Here is a 19,296-nt window from a genome sequence, read left to right as displayed (position 1 = left end):
AGCAATAAGGACAACTATCACAAAAGTTTCATTTTTCTTCTAAACTAGTTGTACCTCAACCTGGGTATCTCTAACCCTTTAGAAAAGTCCAAGGTTTTCTTCAAAAGCTTAAAAATAAAATGGTACAAAGAAGGGGGGCAGGTGTGTGTGTGTGTGTGTGTGTGTGTGTGTGTGTGTGTGTGTGTGAAAGTGTGAAAAGATTAGTACTCTACAAACAGGGTGCAAGCAATGAGAACTCCCATTGCTATTCATTTTGAAACATCAGTAAAGGACAAATCAGACTTTGTTTATTAAAAAAATACTTTACAGGAAAAAAAAAAAACCTATGCATTCCATTGTCCTACTTTACAAAGAAATAGCTTAACAATTTAACACACTCAGACAGCTACAAAAAGCACTGTGTTAAAAGAATTATTATTCACACAAATTTAGATTTAAGACTATTCATTAAAAACCTTTTTAAACACTTGTTAATGTCAATAAACAAACTAAGGCCACACAAACGCAAATAGTCCGCCAGGCAAATTAAACATTTCTATATGCAAAGACCTCTTAGATAAATTAAAGCCACAGGAAAAAAAGTCTTAGCTGCCAATCAAAATGAAGTTTAGTCACAGAAAACACTATTACATGAAAATTTACAACGTGTGATAGTAGTACATAAGTATTTCTTCAGAGAGAATTGAAAAGTGCTATATTTTAAGAGACACTGGTCTCAACTACATGCACAAGTGGATCCTAAAAAATTTATGAAGATTTTTTAAATGGAAGGCCATAATAATTATGGATACTTGCTTTTAAAGCAACAGACTTTCAGGATGAGGATAAGTCCTTTATGCACTTAAGAAAAACACTGGTGTTGTGTATCTCCTACTTGCATGACCAGTAAGTACGGCTACAGACTGTCTTGAAAACATGAAACTTAGCACAAATGTGAACCTCTGGCATGTGCTACTGAAAGGATGGAACTGATTTATTAGAAAAACAAACTCAGTAATTCTAATTATCCTTAATGATGCAAATAAATTTAAAAGGCAAATACAGATGAAAAAATAATGGGCTAATATTAATGATAAAGGATATATTCACTAGGAACATATTTTTGTGGATTTTGGAGTCTTGTTCCTATATTAACTTTCCTTCTAGACAATATTTATACAGGGGGGGAAGCAATAAGCAAAAGTTTCTCAAGTCATTAGGTGAGATCTTTATGCCTGTTAAGACTGATACATTGTTTCCTAAAGTTTAGCAAATGATTTCAAATAAGCTCCTTTCCCCATACAAGAGCTTGTAGTATTTGTGAACTGATAGTCCAACTGTTTCTGAGGGTACAGGGCACTTTCCAAAAGTCTTACAATAAAAATAATGTACCAGTAAAATTTGTAAGTACTGAATAAGCAAAGTACAATTAAGCCTAAGAGTTCATTTTTCAAGAGTTAAACTTTGGAAGAGGGAACCAATATACAGGTTATTATTGCTTTATGAATTTGGGACACCTCTCAGAATCGTAACCCTAACTCCTATCCTATCCTGATTATTATAGAATGACCTCTGGGGCAGGGGAAGACATTTATCCTTTTAACAGTTACCATAAAAATCATTCTATTTGCTGCTAGGAATATTAATTTATTAGGTCCTTTCGATTAGCATATTTTTAAAATATCCCTCTGATCCACAAAGTACTAAAATGTATAGCCACATTCTGCAAGTAATCTCAAGGGTTGGCACAACAGATAACATACCAGAAAGGAAGATCAGCTTCCACTGCAGTTACAACTTCTCTGCCACCACTACTTTACAAACCAGAGGATGCCAGGCTGTTGCATGCCTCACCCCACCAACCAGATAGTTTAATGATTTAGAAAAGTTGCCATCATTTGTATCACTCAACTAGGACATAGTTTTGAAAGCAGCAAGAAACTCAAAGCTTCTGCTTTTATATTCATCAGTCTTTAAAGCATGCTATCAAAATCTAATACTCACATAGGACATTCAGGGTTTCCAGATACATTACTAGCTAAATGTTTCTTTCCATTCTATTGCAATCTAATATACAATGACTTCATTAGTACATGATTTTCAACATTTTTATATTCTTTTAATATGTTTATACTGGAGGTGAGGGTAGAATGTTTTGTAAAAGGAAAATGGAGATTTGCGTTTGATTGTAGGTCTTTGCAGATCCGCTGGTTCCTGAGTGATTACACAGTGCTGGCTGTCAGGAGACAGTCTCCTTGTTTATTAGTAATGACCAGCTTAGATGACAGGATGGCATCTGCTGGATGGCAAGTGGGAGATGGGGAAATCGGATCTTGGAAGACAAGAAAAACAAAATAAAACTTTTTGCGTTAACAACTTTTTCTCTTCATGATTATTTTTAAAAGCAAATGTTGCCTGAGAAGAATTTTTCTTTGCACAGCCTGGTAAAGCTTTATGAAATTCTTCTGGACAGAAAAAAATAAAAATAAGAAATAACCCAAACCCATTCGTTTTGTGATATACCCCTTTTCTCCACAAAATAACAAAAATACCCTCAAAGGTCCCTTAAAAACTAGTTTGATAAACTAGAATTTACCCTAGAATTTATACACAGGATTTAAAAACACCCCTGTAATAATCACATTACCTTTCATACCATTCTAATTACCTTATTTACAAAGATAACTAAAAGCAACATCACTTCCAATTCATAAATGGTTTACATTGGAGTGTTTCCCTATTTATTTGTCTTCATCCTTTGTAACAGAGAATACATACATATACATATATATAAGGAATAATACAGATTCTAACTAATCACTGTAGTATTTGCTGATGGTTACTTTTCTATCGGTTTACACAGTGACCTCTATACTTTGCTAATATGCATTTAACTACACAACAATATTGCACAAAGTAATATTTATATAAGATTTAACCTATTTCAGAATATTTTAGAGAAAATTCATATTTGATATTTCCAAAGATGCAGCTAAGTTTCCATGGTGACAGACATAATAAAGCAGCATCTTTTTCTTTTGCCTATGTTAATGCAAATATTTCAAATCTCACCATCCAGGAAAAAAAAAAATCAAATTGCACTGTAACCAGGTAGATACAAGAATCTGGTCTTAGGTGTGGAGAGTACTCTTCCTTTAGTAAACAAAAGGCCTACTGAGTTGTTAACTAAGAGAAAGTATAAGGCATAGCACATGAACATTACAAAGTAAGAGACCACACTACTTGGATGAAGGAGGCCTGTTTGAAGAAGGGAAAACAAAATAAATATCCAGACACTAAGTTTCAGCCTACCTGAAACTCTAGGATGGAAGTCTAATGCCTGTTACTAGAAAACAGCAACATGGAATAACTGTGAACAAACCCAGGTATCAGCCAGATAAAACTGTAAATTGTTTCAAAAGTAGATGCCAAGTCACAAGAATAGTTGCTCCTAAGTTTGATGCTCAGCTGTGGCAGCCCTCATCAGTAAGACTGATGCAATTCTCTAACTTTGATATGAGGATACTAGGAAGCAGAACAGGTCAACATTATCTCTTTTGCTCAAAATAGCCAGTATAGTTACCATATATCCTAGAAAAGATGAACCATGGATAATGAATGGCCAATCTTTAGATTTTTGTTTGTCATCTTTAGAGTTTTGTTTAATTGAAATATCCACTGGGTTTTAAATAACAGACACAAAAAGGCGGCCTGGATCCGAAAGTGCTGTGCTTCCTCTTTTGCTAAAAACCAGTTTTCTTTAGAGACCATGTCTTCTTTGTGGTTAGAATTAAGCAACTCACTTGTCCACGTACCAGATGCAGGAGCCTTTCCTGAAACCAATACCATTTTACAGTGGAAACTAATGGAGTGCCATGAAGACACAAGTACTAAACCATAAATCTGCTTTCTGCCACATAAACAAGTATGGCAAGAGACAAGAAAGATAGAATCAAGGGAAGTAAATACTTTACCAAGTAAGAACCTGCTATTCCAGAGAATTCTTGTTCTGATTTGAAGAAGAGATTGAATTGTAACCTCACACCTTAAAACAGAAAGTAGCAGCAGACCCACTATTACATACTGTACTAACGGGATAAGATACAACTCTTAGCTTTGCATAATCTGTGTAAAAAAGATATGCTTGACATTTGTGGAATGTCATTTCTCTTTATAGAATTATAGGCAAGATTTCTCCAATAAAACTTAACTTAAGCCAGTTATAAAACTATAACTTCACATCAAAATTTAAAAAAGTTAAAAAATGTGTTTGAATATGTACATAATCACACAGGAGTGCTTGGATGTGCCTGCAGACTGTGTTGTTGGTCAGAGTCCAGTCTGCTCTCCACCTTGAACACTGGAATAGGCTGGGTCTTCAGATCCTGTAGATGAAGTTCTGATGGAAGTGGGAAAGACGATGAAGCAGTTGTCAAAAGCTGCATCTCTGTGCATCTCTCCTCAGATTCAGTTTTTATTCTCACACACTGGGAGTCAACTTCTAAACCACAGTCCATGTTGGAATTGCTCTCTGTGTTTTGAGCGGTTTCCACAACAGGGTGGTATTGTTTAAGCCTTATATGCCAGGCTAAGCTGCACACTGCTGACACTGTTTTGAACTGATGAATGACATTTCTAGGGATGAAGTAGATATCATTGTCACAAAGCTGAATTCTAGCATAGCGAATGCCTTCTCGCCTCATTTGGTTTAGTTTTGCTTCATCCACCCACTGAACACACTAAAAAGAAAGGCAAAAAATTACATAAAGCATTAAAACCTGTAATAATCCAAACAAAATATTCCAATACACACAGAAAAAGAATGGTAAACTAGGTTCAAATAAATCAAAGTTAGACAGTTTGAGAGAACACAGTAACTGCTGGAAAGTCTTTTTCTACATATTTTACACTTCTCAGTCATAAAATACTGTTGATGGCCTATGGAATCAGTACATTCTTAAAAACTGCAGCTAAGTATCAGTATCTTTACCACACATAAAGGCAGCATTTACTCTTCTCCTTCACATCTTCTGACATTTTGCAGCTGAGGCCACAGTACAGTGAGGTTACCAAGTGAGACTGCTTCTAGCCAGAAGTGAGCAGCTGTATCCTTAACCATCCTCGGCGCCCCCTCCATCCACAAGATTTGAACTCTAGAACCATCCTCTAACACACACAGAGTTTAATACAAATAAAGTTCAATTTATTGTCCATGAAACCAATTATAAAATAATGGATCTAGATGCAGCTTCCAATATCTCACTCACAGGGTAATGAGAACCCAAGATTATTACCTGGGAAACTGGAGGTTCGTGAAGGTCCAACTGAAGTCTCTGTACAACATCAGTAAAATCCTCAGCATGAAAACAAATCACATCTTTGGTTATGCGAGGCTGATCGCTCCTAATATTAATAAAATAAATTTAGGGACGAGATCACAATGGAAGATGACAATTTCAGTTTTCCTGTTTCTAGAATGCTACCATTAGCAAATAAGTAAATAAAATGCCTATCTCCTAAGGAAAAGATTGTACTTGCTTCATAATCAGTTTTTAAAAAATAAAAGCAAATCAATAAAATGATTTTTAAACAAAAATCAGGGCTGGAGAGATGGCTCAGCAATTTCAAGCAGCAGCTGCTCTTCCAGAGGTCCTGGGTTCAATTCCTAGCACTCATACATGGCAGCTCCCACCTGCAGCTCCAGTTTCAGAGGACCTGGCACCCTCACAGAGATACTTGCAGGAAACTATAAATGCACATAAATCTGTTTTTCTAAAAATCAGGTCAGTTATTAGAAATTGAAACAATAATGACTAAAGTGAATAGTTTTTGCTAGCCTTGCAGCAACCTTTCATCCTGGTGCACAACCTACAATCCCAGCAACTTGGGAGGCTGAGGCCAAGACGAGGATCCTTAGTTTGAGAGACCAGCCTGACCTTGACTAACAAGTTCAAGGCTGAACTGCATAGTGAGACCCTGGATCAGAAGATTTTGTTTTTGTTATTGTTGTTGTTGAAGTTTTATTCTAAATGTAATACATTTGCTTGTTGTCTTATTGGAGCTTTGAGCTTTGTTATTATAAAGCCAGGCTCCAAAGGAGTGTAGAATGGTGCCACTACAGAAAAGAACACAGCAGCTACTCAAAATAATAAAACAGAACAGCCATAGAATCCAGCAACTACAATAGGTATTGAACACTAAGGACTAAAGAGATATCTATATATCCATGAGCCAAAGGTAGAAGTAACCCAAATACCTATTTAGTGTACTAATTTATGTATATGTCTGTGTGCATGTGCAAGTACATGTGTGCAAAATGAACTATTCTTGGCCTTAAAAGGAAATAAAATCTGATACTTGTTATAACACAGGTAAACTCTAAGGGACATTATTATAATAGAAATGGCTGAATCAGAAAAAAAAAATTGGAACTCCCAACATGCCTTAGTGAGTAATGGTGCTTGCTACCAAGCCTGAGTCAATCCTGAAGACCCAGGTGAAGAGAAGCAACTCCCAGAAGTTGTCTATACCTTCATACACAATTGCTATGGCACACATTTCACACCCACAAAAAAATAAGTGTGATAAAAATAATTCCCTTTTGCCACTATGATTAATTTTATATTACATTTATTTTTTATGTATGTGCATGTACATGTGTATATACCAGTATGTGGTCAGGTCTAACAGCAAGCACCTTTAATCCCCTGAGCCATAATCGCCCACTAGGATTACTTTTTTAAATGGATAAGAGGGGAGAGAGTATGTTTCCATTTCTATGAGACCGAAATGGCAAGAGAATACACAGTGAGGATTCCCATGATCTAGGGATGAGAGGAAAAGTGAACTGTGACAGCAAGTTTCAGTTTCACAAGAAAAAAAAAAATGCTAGAGCACTGTTTCATCAAAGTGTGGCTACACTTATACCATTAAAATGTTTAGATGATAAACTATGTTATAAATATTTCATTACAACTTAAAAATTGATCCCCAATCTTCTAAACAGAATCTATATTTTCTTGGACATTACTTAACCCTATATTTGATTCCTTGAACTTACCATTCACCAAATTGTACAGCCTTCAAAACCCCAACAGCAGCCGTACTCTGCCAGTCAAACCCCTGACCTACATGATCAGCATGAGCTCTTGTCCTATCTTCAAAGAGGACTTCTCGGGGTTCACTTGTCCGAGGTAGGTACTGGAGATTTTTAATTTCATTCATTGATCTATAGTTGATTTGGTTGTAAAACAAAGGAAAGTATAAGGAAATAAACAGCAGTAAGGTAAAAGGGCAAATCTATAATATTAGGCTTAAATGAGTGCAATGACTTTGATCATTAGCATTGAACTTATTATTAAAATGAATAATATGACTTCTATTTCCCTGTAGACTATACAAGTGAAGAATCTGAATGCATAAAATGTCTCTAGACAAGGACAACATAATTCAAGGCTTAAAGCTATGTGCTTCTTTATCTTTAGCTCAGTCAAATACCCCATTTACAACTGTCAAAACATTGTACCAGGACGTCCAAGTTGCTGATTCAGGCAGCAAACTGAGCATACAGCTGATCTCCTTCCACACTAAATGGAACTAATATGGACAGCAGAAGGGAAGATAGGTGAACGGACAGAAATACACATGAAACATTATTCGGCATGGATAGCTATTGATTAAAAAAATGATGGGAGTTTATTATACTCTGCTTTTTATGTGTTCAAACATTTCTAAATTTAACAATCTAATGGTGATACTAAAGGAAATGAATTAGTGAATTAGATAACAAACTTTTGCTGAACAGAGAATGTCAAAGGACTACACTATTCAGTAAGAGTCAACAGGGAAAAAGGCAACAGACCTTGGAGAAGCTCAGGTCAAAGGAGGGCAGAGGCATAGTAATGATGTGGACAAAACTTAACTGAAACTGAGAAAGGGAGGGTAATGGCTGTGGTGGCTGGATGATGGGCTCATATATTTGAATACCTGTTTCTTAGTTGGTGAGACTGATTTGGGAAGGATTAGAAGGGGCTCCCTTGTTGGAGAAGGTGTGTCACAGGAATGTTCAAAAGATCATCCCAGCCAGGGCTGCCTTTCTGTATGTCTGTCTGTCTGTTTGCCCCCCTACCCCATCTCTCTCTAGCTCTATGCCTCTAACCTTGCAACTCAGGAATGTATACAGATCAAGATGAAATGCATTCCTCTCTCAATTTTCTTCAAAGTCCCTGAGTTTTCATCTGACATCAGACCATTCTCTATGTGATCTGATCTCTATGCTCTAGATAAACCTGGATGAGTCTGTGACGTTACAGTAGGTTCATTCCAACTCTCAAAACATTCCAAACCAGTTCAAAAAGAGGCATAAACGTGCTTAGGAGTCCTCTGGAAATTTTCCTAACTCATAAGAAAAGTTTCTTCTATTAAATATAACCAGGTTCAATATAATGTCTAGAACTTCTAGAACCATCTAATAAACACAAAGCTAATATGAGCACAAAAGCCTAGGCAAAAAGAATGATTAGCAGTGAATGGAAATAATCTGGCTCTTGAGGCTGGTGTTTAGCTACTGAGCATATGGTACCAGAGCTTCCTTCCCAGACTTCTTGAAACATGGGGAAACATTTTTTTTAATCTTGTTAATCACACTTGAGTCAAAATTCTTTATAGCCATAACCATTCTCATAAAATTTCAGCTAGAGGGAGGGAGGGAGGGAGAAAGGGAGGGAGGAATAGAGGGAGGCAGGCAGGGAACCTTCTTTTCACATTGACTTTGCCATCAGAATAGCACAACTCTGGATAACTGGACATCCCATTCAATGCCTCCTTTTGTGCCTACTCACTCTAATATGAAGCCTATCTACTGCTAGGCTGAAATCTCCAATAAGTGTAAAGATGTACTCAAGTATGAATGGGTCGCCAAAGAATAACCAAATTCCTGCAGATCGCATACTGACATCCAAAATTCACAATGATGACATTTAAAAACCCAAAAGTTAGAAGATAAAATGTCATGTGAATGTTTCCAAATAAAACCAAAGAAGGTCTGTACTGTTATTAACTAAAGGCACTTAAAAACTAAAGAGATTGTCAGCAGTTAATAGTAATGCTGCTCTTCTGGAGGACCTGGGTTCAATTTCTAACACACACATGGCAGCTCAGTTCCAGGGGATCTGACACCCTCACATAGATATGAATTCAGGCAAAGCACTAATTCATGTAAAATTTAAAAATTAAATAAATATATATTTAAAAGTTAGATACCGGGGTTGGGGATTTAGCTCAGCGGTACAGCGCTTGCCTAGCGAGCGCAAGGCCCTGGGTTCGGTCCCCAGCTCCGGAAAAAAAAGAAAAAAAAAAAGAAAAAAGAAAGGGCCAAGACCCCTGTCCAAGGCAGAAGGAAGGTGGTCATGTTACCCTAACGGAAAAAAAGTTAGATACCCAATATTGAAAGGATATAATAATAATAGTAAGTTGGATAGTGATGGCACACTCCTTTAATCCTAGCAATTGGGAGGCAGAGGCAGGCAGATCTCTTGAGGTCAAGGCCAGCATGGTCTTCAGAGCAAGTTCCAGGACAGACAGTACTACAGAGAAACTCTTGTCTTGAAAACAAAAAAAAAAGAGAAGAAAGAAAACAAACACCAAAAGAAAAGAAATGGCACTTAAATCAAGAGTGCTATTCTTTCGTGAATAGAAGACAATAGTATAGAGGGAGGGAAAAGGGGGTGGGATGGGGCAGGAAACACAACACTTAACAGGGGAAATTAAGCGTGTTAAAACTTCCATACATGAAAACAAACAAGAATCATTAAAAGGGCCTATCCAGTGACAATAGTTAGAAAATGCATCTCCATACTCCAACTAAACTATCAAATTTAATGACAGAAAAAAGAAAAATTTAGAATATACTGACTCAGTAAAATCCTCAATTTCTTAGACTAATTCTTGAAAATGTGTTTGAGTAAATAAGGGAAATAAACCTAGGAAAATAGACACCAGTTGATGGAGTACAGCATTGGATGTTAAGTATTGAGTTTACAGAGCCTTCCATGAGGAGCTGAACACAGATCCCCAAAGGTGCTCAGGACATGAATGGTAAATACACGAAAGCTTAAAAGTTCATCTTACAGCCCAGAGAAGCAGTAGTCACTAGAGGCAGGGAAGGTTAGCAGAAGGGGAAAGAGAGACTGGAAAGTGGAAACTATCAGAATTAGAAAAGAATAATTCTACAGGTAGATTACAAGAGTAAATAAAACATTCTGAAGACTGTTTTATAGTATAGTAAAGCAAGTTACAAAATATACATTTTTCGAAGTTTTCTACATTAAATATAAAATGTTTGAGGTGATAGAAAGGCTAATTACTCTGATTATCACACTGAACCTCATAATTACTATGAGTTTATTAAAAATAAAACCAATTAATATATTATAGAAACTCTAGAAAAATGTGATGATGGGGAAGAAAGATGGCTCTGGAGGTAAGAGTGCTTGCTATGTAAGCATGAAGACAAGAGTTCTAATCTCAGCATCCATATAAACAGTCATGCATGGCCACACTTATACATTTAACCCAGTGAGTGCTATGAGGGTGAAGAAAGGAGGATCACTGGAGCTTACTAGCCACTAGCAACTTTGTTCACTGAGACCATGCCTCAAAGGAATAAGGTGGAGAGAAAGCGGCATTAAACATCCTTCTGTCGCCAATGCTCATGCACATATGCATGCACCCACAAATATATGTACAAATACCATACATGTACAACACACATATAAAGAGAAAAAAAGAAAAGAAAATACATGCTGAACAAGTATTCTATCAACTGAGTCATATCCCCAAATCTCATGTAGTTTTTAACCAAGGGTTTTCATGGGTTATCTTAAGTACCTAAAACTATTTTCTGCTTAGGTAGCATTCTCCTGTGAGCTTTAAGTTAAAGTTAACTGTTTCTTTTTTAATTATTTATTTTGAAACAAGATCTCAACATATAGCCCCCATAGATGGAAGATCAGGGTGGCCTCAAATCCAGAGATCCACCTTCCTCAGCCTCTGGAGTTGTTAGGTAAAAGGTGTATAACACCATGCTCAGCTTACTTTTGAATTGCTATTCCTATTTTGAGTCTCATTTAACAGCATTTTCCAAAATGAAATCTATGTTTGTTTTAGGTGTATGACAGAGAAAGGAGCACATGATTTATCACAGCTTTATGCAATAGCAAAATAGTACATGCTTCACTCAGCAAACCATGTTTTCCTGTGTGTCATAATGACATATAAATAAAACAGTCCCCAGTCTCAAGGAGGTCAAGAAACAAAAATAGTTAAAAAAAAAAAAAAATCATCAAGGAACCATGTTGTAAGGCCAGAGATAGAACCAATTAACTTGTTCTATGCTCCACAAATATGATTCAAGGTACATCTGGAAGCTTTACTAAAAACCTCCTAGGCAGAGAGGAAGGTGGGAAACAGGGTATTCCAAATAAAAAGAACAGTGCAAGAGCAAAAGGCAATGGAAGACAATAGTTTGGAAACTGAATTTTGTAGCTAGGAGAGACTGAAAGGTGACTCCGTTTTATTATAAAAGTTGTGTATAGACCACACTAAGAAGAATTTGATAGTTCATCCTACAGGTAGTTAGAAGATACAAGTTTTATGAAAAATCAATTTTTCAGGATACTACTCACTATGTAATAGGTTATCTGAACTAAGAAACTGAAAACTTAAATTTTACCTAAAGGAACATTTCAAAAATCTAGACAAGTTTTAAAATCATGTTCAGAGATCAATCATTTTTATAAACCATCTACTATGAGTGGTTTTGCTTGTTTGAGCAAAATTAATGTTTACCGTCGTCTTTTGAAGGGTGACTTTGGCATATCTGCTGTAGGGATCATCTGCTCTCCTGGCCTCACCCACATTATAGGCCCATCATCACTCTGAGACCTACATTGTAGTTGGAGGCTGGAAAGTGTACCCCAGGGCAAAGTCATCTAGAAACCAAAGAAATTAAGTTACATTTAAAAGATTTTAGACTGTTTACATATTATCTCTCATCCAAATAAAACTACTAAAAGCCATTTCACATGTGTCTGTGAAGAAATAAAAGCCATACTGCACAGTAACATATAAAAAATAACTGAAGTAGTATTCAATAACAATATTTTCTAAACATTTCTACAGAAACTACTGTATAAAACTTAATTTTAGTATAAGCAAGACTAACTGAATATTCTAAGTAGTTACTGAAATAATGACAAACTGAAATACTACTAAAAGTGTCAACTGAAAAAAGGTTAATATAATAGTCTAAAGAAACACTCACTTTCAGAAATGGTGATTCTTCTAACATATCTAGGAACTCTGGGAAATAATCACCAACTTCTTCATCTACTGCTCCAACAAGACTTATCTGTCGCATAGGACCTGCTCGGTAGGTACCACAGCAATATGTCCTGTTGACCTGAGATACAATGAAAGAGAGGGGAAAGGGTTGAAGTTCACTATAAAGAAGGAGAACCGAGAATTGTTTCTAGTATTAGTATTTCATCTACATACTAAGGATTCAATGGTCAGTTCTTTGGACAAAGTTAACCAGTCACCCAAACATTGTAATGTCAGCCACAAACAAATATTTCAATGTATAAGTCAGCCCACTAGATCAATACTTCAAAGGAAGGCATTAAGACAGATTTCTCTAATAATTATTTATTTTTGAAAATACTTTATTTCTAAAAGACAGGATAAATAGTAAAAGTGGCAGGGCAAAGGGAGAAAACTGCCATAGCCATAGTGATCCTTCGTGAGATACATATATGATTTTATATATATATATGTATGTATATATATATTCCTTATCTTAATCTTCACTTTAAGACAGATACCAAGCTATCGCACTACTCTTAAATTTACCTCATTCAAATATTACAATATTAATAGCACCCAACTGACAACTCAAAAAATATAGGTATCTAGGCTAATTGATGTGATGTGAATAAAAATAAAGTACCTCTTCCTGTTTGAAAAGGGAAAGAAAGAAAACCTAAAGGGAAGATGGAGGAAAGAAAGACAAAGGGAGCATAAGTCTAACGAAGTTTATTTTCATCCACAGAGAAAAAGTCTTGCCTTATCAGGACCTTCACATCTTATAAGGTTCACACTTTTGTAAGTACTAATACTGTCTTCAAATAAACAGCCAAAAATTAATATTGTTAGAATTTTACTGAGTGGCATAACCATTATCAAGTAAATAAACAGGCTATAAAATTCAAGTACTAGATTTTGAGGCTGTCATGTTTAGTCTCTTTGGAAAACAATAATTAAGAACACCCACTTTCATCCCTTTACTTACACTGAAGAAGGCCCCTGGCTTTCCTTTACCTATGCTTATTTCTGAGTCTCAGCCCCCTCTTGTTTTCAGTTTCTTCCAGATCTAGCTTAGACAGACCTCATGGTTTACCCCTCATTGGTATTCTATCCTACCTTGCACCAGCTGCCTACAAGCCCCAAGCACAAAACATTCAAACCATCAGTTTACCTCGGAACATTCCCAATCAAAAGCCAACAAACTCCTCATCCCTTAAGCTTAACTGTAATTGAGAATCCTACCAACTTGCTACCAGATGTACCCAGACATGCAAACGTTTTCCACATAGGAAACTACTTCAATAATATCTCTCTCTAGTTCCTGTGTTTATCAATTCACCTCACTTTTTATTGACTTTTCATATCACTGCAACACCAAAACAAATCAGTAATGGCCTCCTACAGACAAATCAGAAATGTTTTCTAGTAATCTGTTGTCTTAGCTTCCTTCCAGACACTTTCCTCTAGATGCAGATTGGCCTGTTTTTCATTCAACATATTATCTATGGATGTTTTCAATTATAATGCGAATTTATTACACATACCCTGCTACATTCTGTATCTAATTCTCTAAATGAAAATGGTTCCTCGGAGTCAGATCTGTAAGTAAAACTCCTCTCAGTCAGGCTGCAGACACTCAAACGCAGTGCTTACTACACCAAGCACATTCTCTTCTAATCTTTCTTTCTACTCCTAAACTTTATTGTTGTGATACTTTTGTATTTGTTTCACAAGGCAATGCTAATCATTTTCTCAATTCCCTTGTTAGGAATTTATAAGCATTTTCCTCATCCTTTAAATAACAAATATTATCCCTCTAAGTAGTGTCTTAATGCAAGAAATAATCATTTCTTCTCTGATTGTAAAAGAAAACCCTCAAAATCACTGTCCTTGCATGAGGGTTCCCCATGGACCATCTTACATAGTGCCTAAGGATCTCCTAAGGAAAAATACTTTACCATTCAATTTCCCTTTTCTAAATAGTTCAAGTAGTTCCATTAAGCTTAAAATCATCATGGCTAATCAAGCTCCTTCTGATCTATTATTCCAAAAGAACTATATGATTTGCCACATTTTAACATACACACACTTCAATCTTTGTTGGCTTCCAATTTTCACATGCTGTTATTGTTGAGCATTATAATTTCAATTTAACCAATCTAGGTAACTAAATAGGTCAAAGGGAAAACAGATCTAAACAAGTTTCCATATAAAGAAACCAAGTCTATGGAAATCACAGGTCATACGCAAGTTGGATTTGAAGTTATAACTAGATTAAAATAATAGTAACAGTAAGGGTTTGGGAATATAGCTCAGAGCAAGAGCACTTGACTGGCATAAATGAGATCCTAGGTTCAATCCCAGGATTTAACAACAAAAAATTAAAGACATTCCAACCTCCTTGCCCAGACAGATTCTACATATCCTCCATCAGGGTCTATCCAGTGAGTCTGCCTGGTCTTCCCCTCAGTCAACCCTCAGCAAACCCCACCTGGTTGTATATCCAGTACTCCAGCCTTGTCTGGCCACCCATACTGGGGCCTCAGCCTCCAGGTTCTGATCAAGACATTATCTCACTCACACAATCCCCCAGGCCCTTCATAAGATCTATTCAAACCTGTCTGCCCAGCCAGAGCCTGCTGCACATCTTGCACCAGGGTCTTGCCAGGGAAATCCGCCTGATCCTCCCCTCTATACACTTTTCCCAAACCCCAGATTTATCCCCAAATCCAGACTTGGACCAGGACACACATCCTGGATGCACCCCAAACACCTTTGTGCACCTGACTTCAACTCGCCTAAGCCATACCCAACTTTTAGGACCAACCTAACCTACATATCCTGTTTTGCTCCAAGCTGCTCTGTTCCTATCACAGAACAAAAGAGGTCCACACACCCAGACCTCACAGCAAAAATACAAACAATATGAAAGATCAAGGCAATATTCCTTCCCTCCCACCAAAATCCACCTGTCCTGTAGAAATGTTTACCAGTGAAAATTTCTTTAATGAACACCAGGACACAGAATTTAAAAGACCAATTTTAAACTTCAAAAAATTCAAGGATTTAAAGACAACAAAAAGACAATTCAATGAACTTAAAAAGAAAATAAATGTCTAAGTGATACACAAAAAACACAATATTGTGCTCAAAGCACTAGCTGGAACAATGAGCCAAGAGAATGAAATTAAAGGGAGACAAACAGAAAAGGAAAATAATCTATCCCTATTTGCTAATGATAGAATAAGAGGCATAAGAGATCCTAAAATTTCTACCAGAAAACTTCTAGAAATAATTGATCATTTCAGCAATGTGGCAGGATACATAATCAACCTTCAAAAATGAATAGTTCTAGATCAAAAACTCAGGTGACAACAGATGCTGGCGAGGATGTGGAGAAAGAGGAACACTCCTCCATTGTTGGTGGGATTGCAAACTGGCACAACCACTCTGGAAATCAGTCTGGAGTTTCCTCAAAAAAACTGGACATTGCACTACCTGAGGACCCAGCTATACCTCTCCTGGGCATATACCCAAATGATGCTCCAACATGTAACAAAGACATATGCTCCACTATGTTCATAGCAGCCTTATTTATAATAGCCAGAAGCTGGAAAGAACCCAGATGCCCTTCAACAGAGGAATAGATACAGAAAATGTGGTACATCTACACAATGGAATACTACTCAACTATCAAAAACAATGACTTCATGAAATTCATAGGCAAATGGAACTAGAAAATATCATCCTGAGTGAGGTAACCCAATCACAGAAAATCACACATGATATGCACTCACTGAGAAGTGGATATTAGCCCAAAAGCTCGAATTACCCAAGATACAATCCACAGAGCACATGAAGCTCAAGAAGGACGACCAAAGTGCATACATATGCTTCAGTCCTTCTTAAAAGGGGGAACAAAAATATTCACAGGAGGAGATATGGAGGCAAAGTTTAAAGTAAAGGAATGGCCATTCAGAGCCTGCCCCACATGAGTATACAGCACATATATATAGGATAGATAGATAGATAGATTGGAGATATATATATATATATATATATATCCACCAAAACTAGGTAAGATTGATGAAGCTAAGAAGTGCATGCTGACAGGGGCCGGACATAGCTGTCTCCTGAGAGGCACAACCAAAGCATGTCAAATACAGAAGCAAATGCTAGCAGCAAACCATTGAACTGAGAACGGGACCCCCATTGGAGGAATTAGAGAAAGGACTGAAAGAGCTGAAGGGGCTTGCAACACCATAAGAACAACAATGCCAACCAACCAGGGCTCCCAGGGACTAAACTACTACTCAAAGACTATATATGGACTAACCCATGGCTCCAGCTACATATGTAGCAGAGGATGGCCTTGTTGGGCACCAATGGAAGAAGCCCTAGGTCTTACCAAGGCTGGACCCCCCAACCCCCAGTGTAGGGGAATGTCAGGGGATGGGGGGGTTCGGGAAAAAGGGGTGGTTGGGGAGAGGAACACCCTTATAGAAGAAGGGGAGAGGGATAGGATAGGGGGCTTATGTCTGGGAAACCGGGAAAGGGAATAACATTTGAAATGTAAATAAAAAAATATCCAATGGGAAAAAAAAAGGAAAATTATTAATGACTTACATGAGATCTAACCACCTAATTTTGTGAAAAATCCATTCCCTGAGAAACCTTAAAGCATATTCCTTATATAACAATAAATATGTTATTTTTAAATTATAAAAAATTAATATACACCAACAACAAACATACAGAGAAAAAGATCATGGACACATTGCCATTTATAACAGCCTCAAGAAGATGAAAGTGCCGAGGAATAAACCTAACGAGGAAGTACAGGACCTGTACAAGACAAACTTCAAACCTGTACAGGTAAAGTAGAGAAAGATACTCCATGCTCATGGGTTGGTAAAATTAATACTGTGAAAAATGAACATCCTATTAAAAGCCATTTACAGATTCAATTCAATCCCATCAAAATCCCCATCTCATTCTTCATAAAACTTAAACTCCTAAAATTAAATGGAACCACAAAGGACTCTAGATAGCCAAAACAATCAAAAGAACAATGCTGAGGGGCTTACTATTCCAAGACCTCAAGACCTATTACAAAGCTATAGTAATAAAAACAACATGGTATGGTCACAAAAACAGATATGTAGACAAATAGAGCAAAACCAAAGACCCAAACACGAGTACATATATCTATATATTACCTGATATTCAACAACACTGCCAAAAACTTATATTGGAGAAAATACAGCATCTTCAATAAATGGTGCTGGGAAAATTAGATGTCCACATGTTTCCAATTAAGTTAGATCTATATCTATAAACTTGCACAAATATGACGCCTGATATACTAACACTACAACAAGAAAATGTAGACAGCACCCTACAGGATATGGGTATAAGGAAGAACACATGATTTGCCTGGAAACTGAGACCAACAATTGACAAATAGGACCTCTTCAAACTAAAAAGCTTCTGCATAGCTAAAGAAACAATCAAATGAAGAGGAACCTTACAGAATGGAAAAGCATGTTGCCAGCTGAACTAAAAAAATAAAACAGAATTTAAAAAAAAAAGACCCATTTAAAAAGTGGCCTTGGGATCTCTAAACAGAGTTCTTAAAAGAAAAAAAAAGGCTTTAAAAAAAAAAAACTCAAAAATGTTCATTGTTCCTAACAGTTAAGAAAATGCAAATCAAAACAACTTTTAGACTTCTTCTTACCCAAGTCAGCATGGCAAACATCAGCACAACAACCAGCAATAAATGCTGGAGAGAATGTAAGGAAGAGGGAACCCTCATTCATTGTTGGTGGTACTGTAAACTGGCAGCCACTCTGGAAACCAGTTTGGAGACTGCAAAAACTAAAATTGAATGTATCATATGACCTAGCTGTAACACTCCTTATTATATACCTAAAGGACTAGACACCTTACACCACAGATACTTGCTCAGACACACTCATTGTCACTCTGTTCACAACAGCTAGGAAAGGAAACGACTTAAACATTCCTCCATTGATGGATGGATAATACAAATGTGGTACATACTATGAACCACATAGTATGGAATACTCTTCTATGGAATACTCTTCTCCTGTAAAGAAAAGTGCAATACGAAGTCATGAAACTTGTGGGTAAATGGATAGAACTAGAAAAGGCACAGTGAATGAGGTAACCCAGACATCGTCTGTGGTTCTTAGCTTCAAATGTTCAGATATGCGTACTATTATAGTCTGATTAAGAATGGCCCCTATAGGTTCATATACTTATATGCTCAGCCATGAGAAAGTGGCCTTACTTGGGAGGGACTAGGAGAAATGGCCTTGTTGGAGAAAGTGTGTCACTGGGGGTAGGCTTTGAGTTTTCAAAAGCTCATTTTAAGCCCAGAGGATCCTGCTCCCTGAGGATCAAGACTAAGAACTCTGAACAACTTCTCCAGCACCATGAATGCCTGCATGCTTCCCTGCTCCCCACTATGGTAAGAATAAACTTCTGAAACTATAAGCAAGCCATGCTTTCTTTTATAAGAGTTGCCATGGCTACGGTCTCTTCACAGCAATGGAACACAGACTAAGACACATATATAACCTCAAATAACTACAGAAGCCAGAAAAATAAAACTTAGATTGGGAAAAAGACAACAGAGTACTGCATAATAGGGTAAAAGTGATTTGAAGGGGGAAATGGGGAAAGGAGTGCTTTAATTAGGGACAGGAAGAAAGATAAATACAGATTGGGAGAGAAGGGTAAAATAGCAGTAAGGATGTCTGGAAAACTCATAAGTCATCATTATCTGCCTAAAATTACATAAAATATGTGTGCTAATATATATTATATATAATATAGTACATTATATATATATATTAATATAATTACTTATATATGTTTACATATATAATTTAAATTAAAATTTCCATCTGGGCTGACAATGCTGCTTCC

At 36.7% G+C, this 19,296-nt stretch overlaps 1 protein-coding gene across 2 annotated transcripts in view; it reads right to left on the bottom strand.

Annotated features, from left to right (window-relative positions):
• Positions 1-249: 249 nt before the first annotated feature.
• Positions 250-19,296, bottom strand: part of Rsbn1 (round spermatid basic protein 1) — a 54,085-nt gene continuing 35,038 nt past the window's right edge. Inside the window, exons 3-8 of one of the 2 annotated variants that reach the window (XM_006233082.5) lie at positions 12,302-12,439; positions 11,827-11,969; positions 7,040-7,207; positions 5,274-5,382; positions 4,262-4,718; positions 266-2,311 (exon numbers count right to left, since the gene is read on the bottom strand). In XM_006233082.5, coding sequence (XP_006233144.1) covers positions 4,266-4,718; positions 5,274-5,382; positions 7,040-7,207; positions 11,827-11,969; positions 12,302-12,439 — 1,011 coding nt within the window. In that variant the 3' untranslated portion in view covers positions 266-2,311; positions 4,262-4,265. Of the gene's footprint in view, positions 4,719-5,273; positions 5,383-7,039; positions 7,208-11,826; positions 11,970-12,301; positions 12,440-19,296 lie in introns of both variants that reach the window. The other variant, NM_001191710.1, reaches the window with a different exon arrangement.

Source organism: Rattus norvegicus, chromosome 2, assembly GCF_036323735.1.
Source record: "Rattus norvegicus strain BN/NHsdMcwi chromosome 2, GRCr8, whole genome shotgun sequence".
Lineage (NCBI taxonomy): Eukaryota > Metazoa > Chordata > Mammalia > Rodentia > Muridae > Rattus > Rattus norvegicus.
The sequence above is the reverse complement of the archived record's forward strand: the minus strand, read 5'-3'. Positions and strand labels throughout refer to the sequence as shown.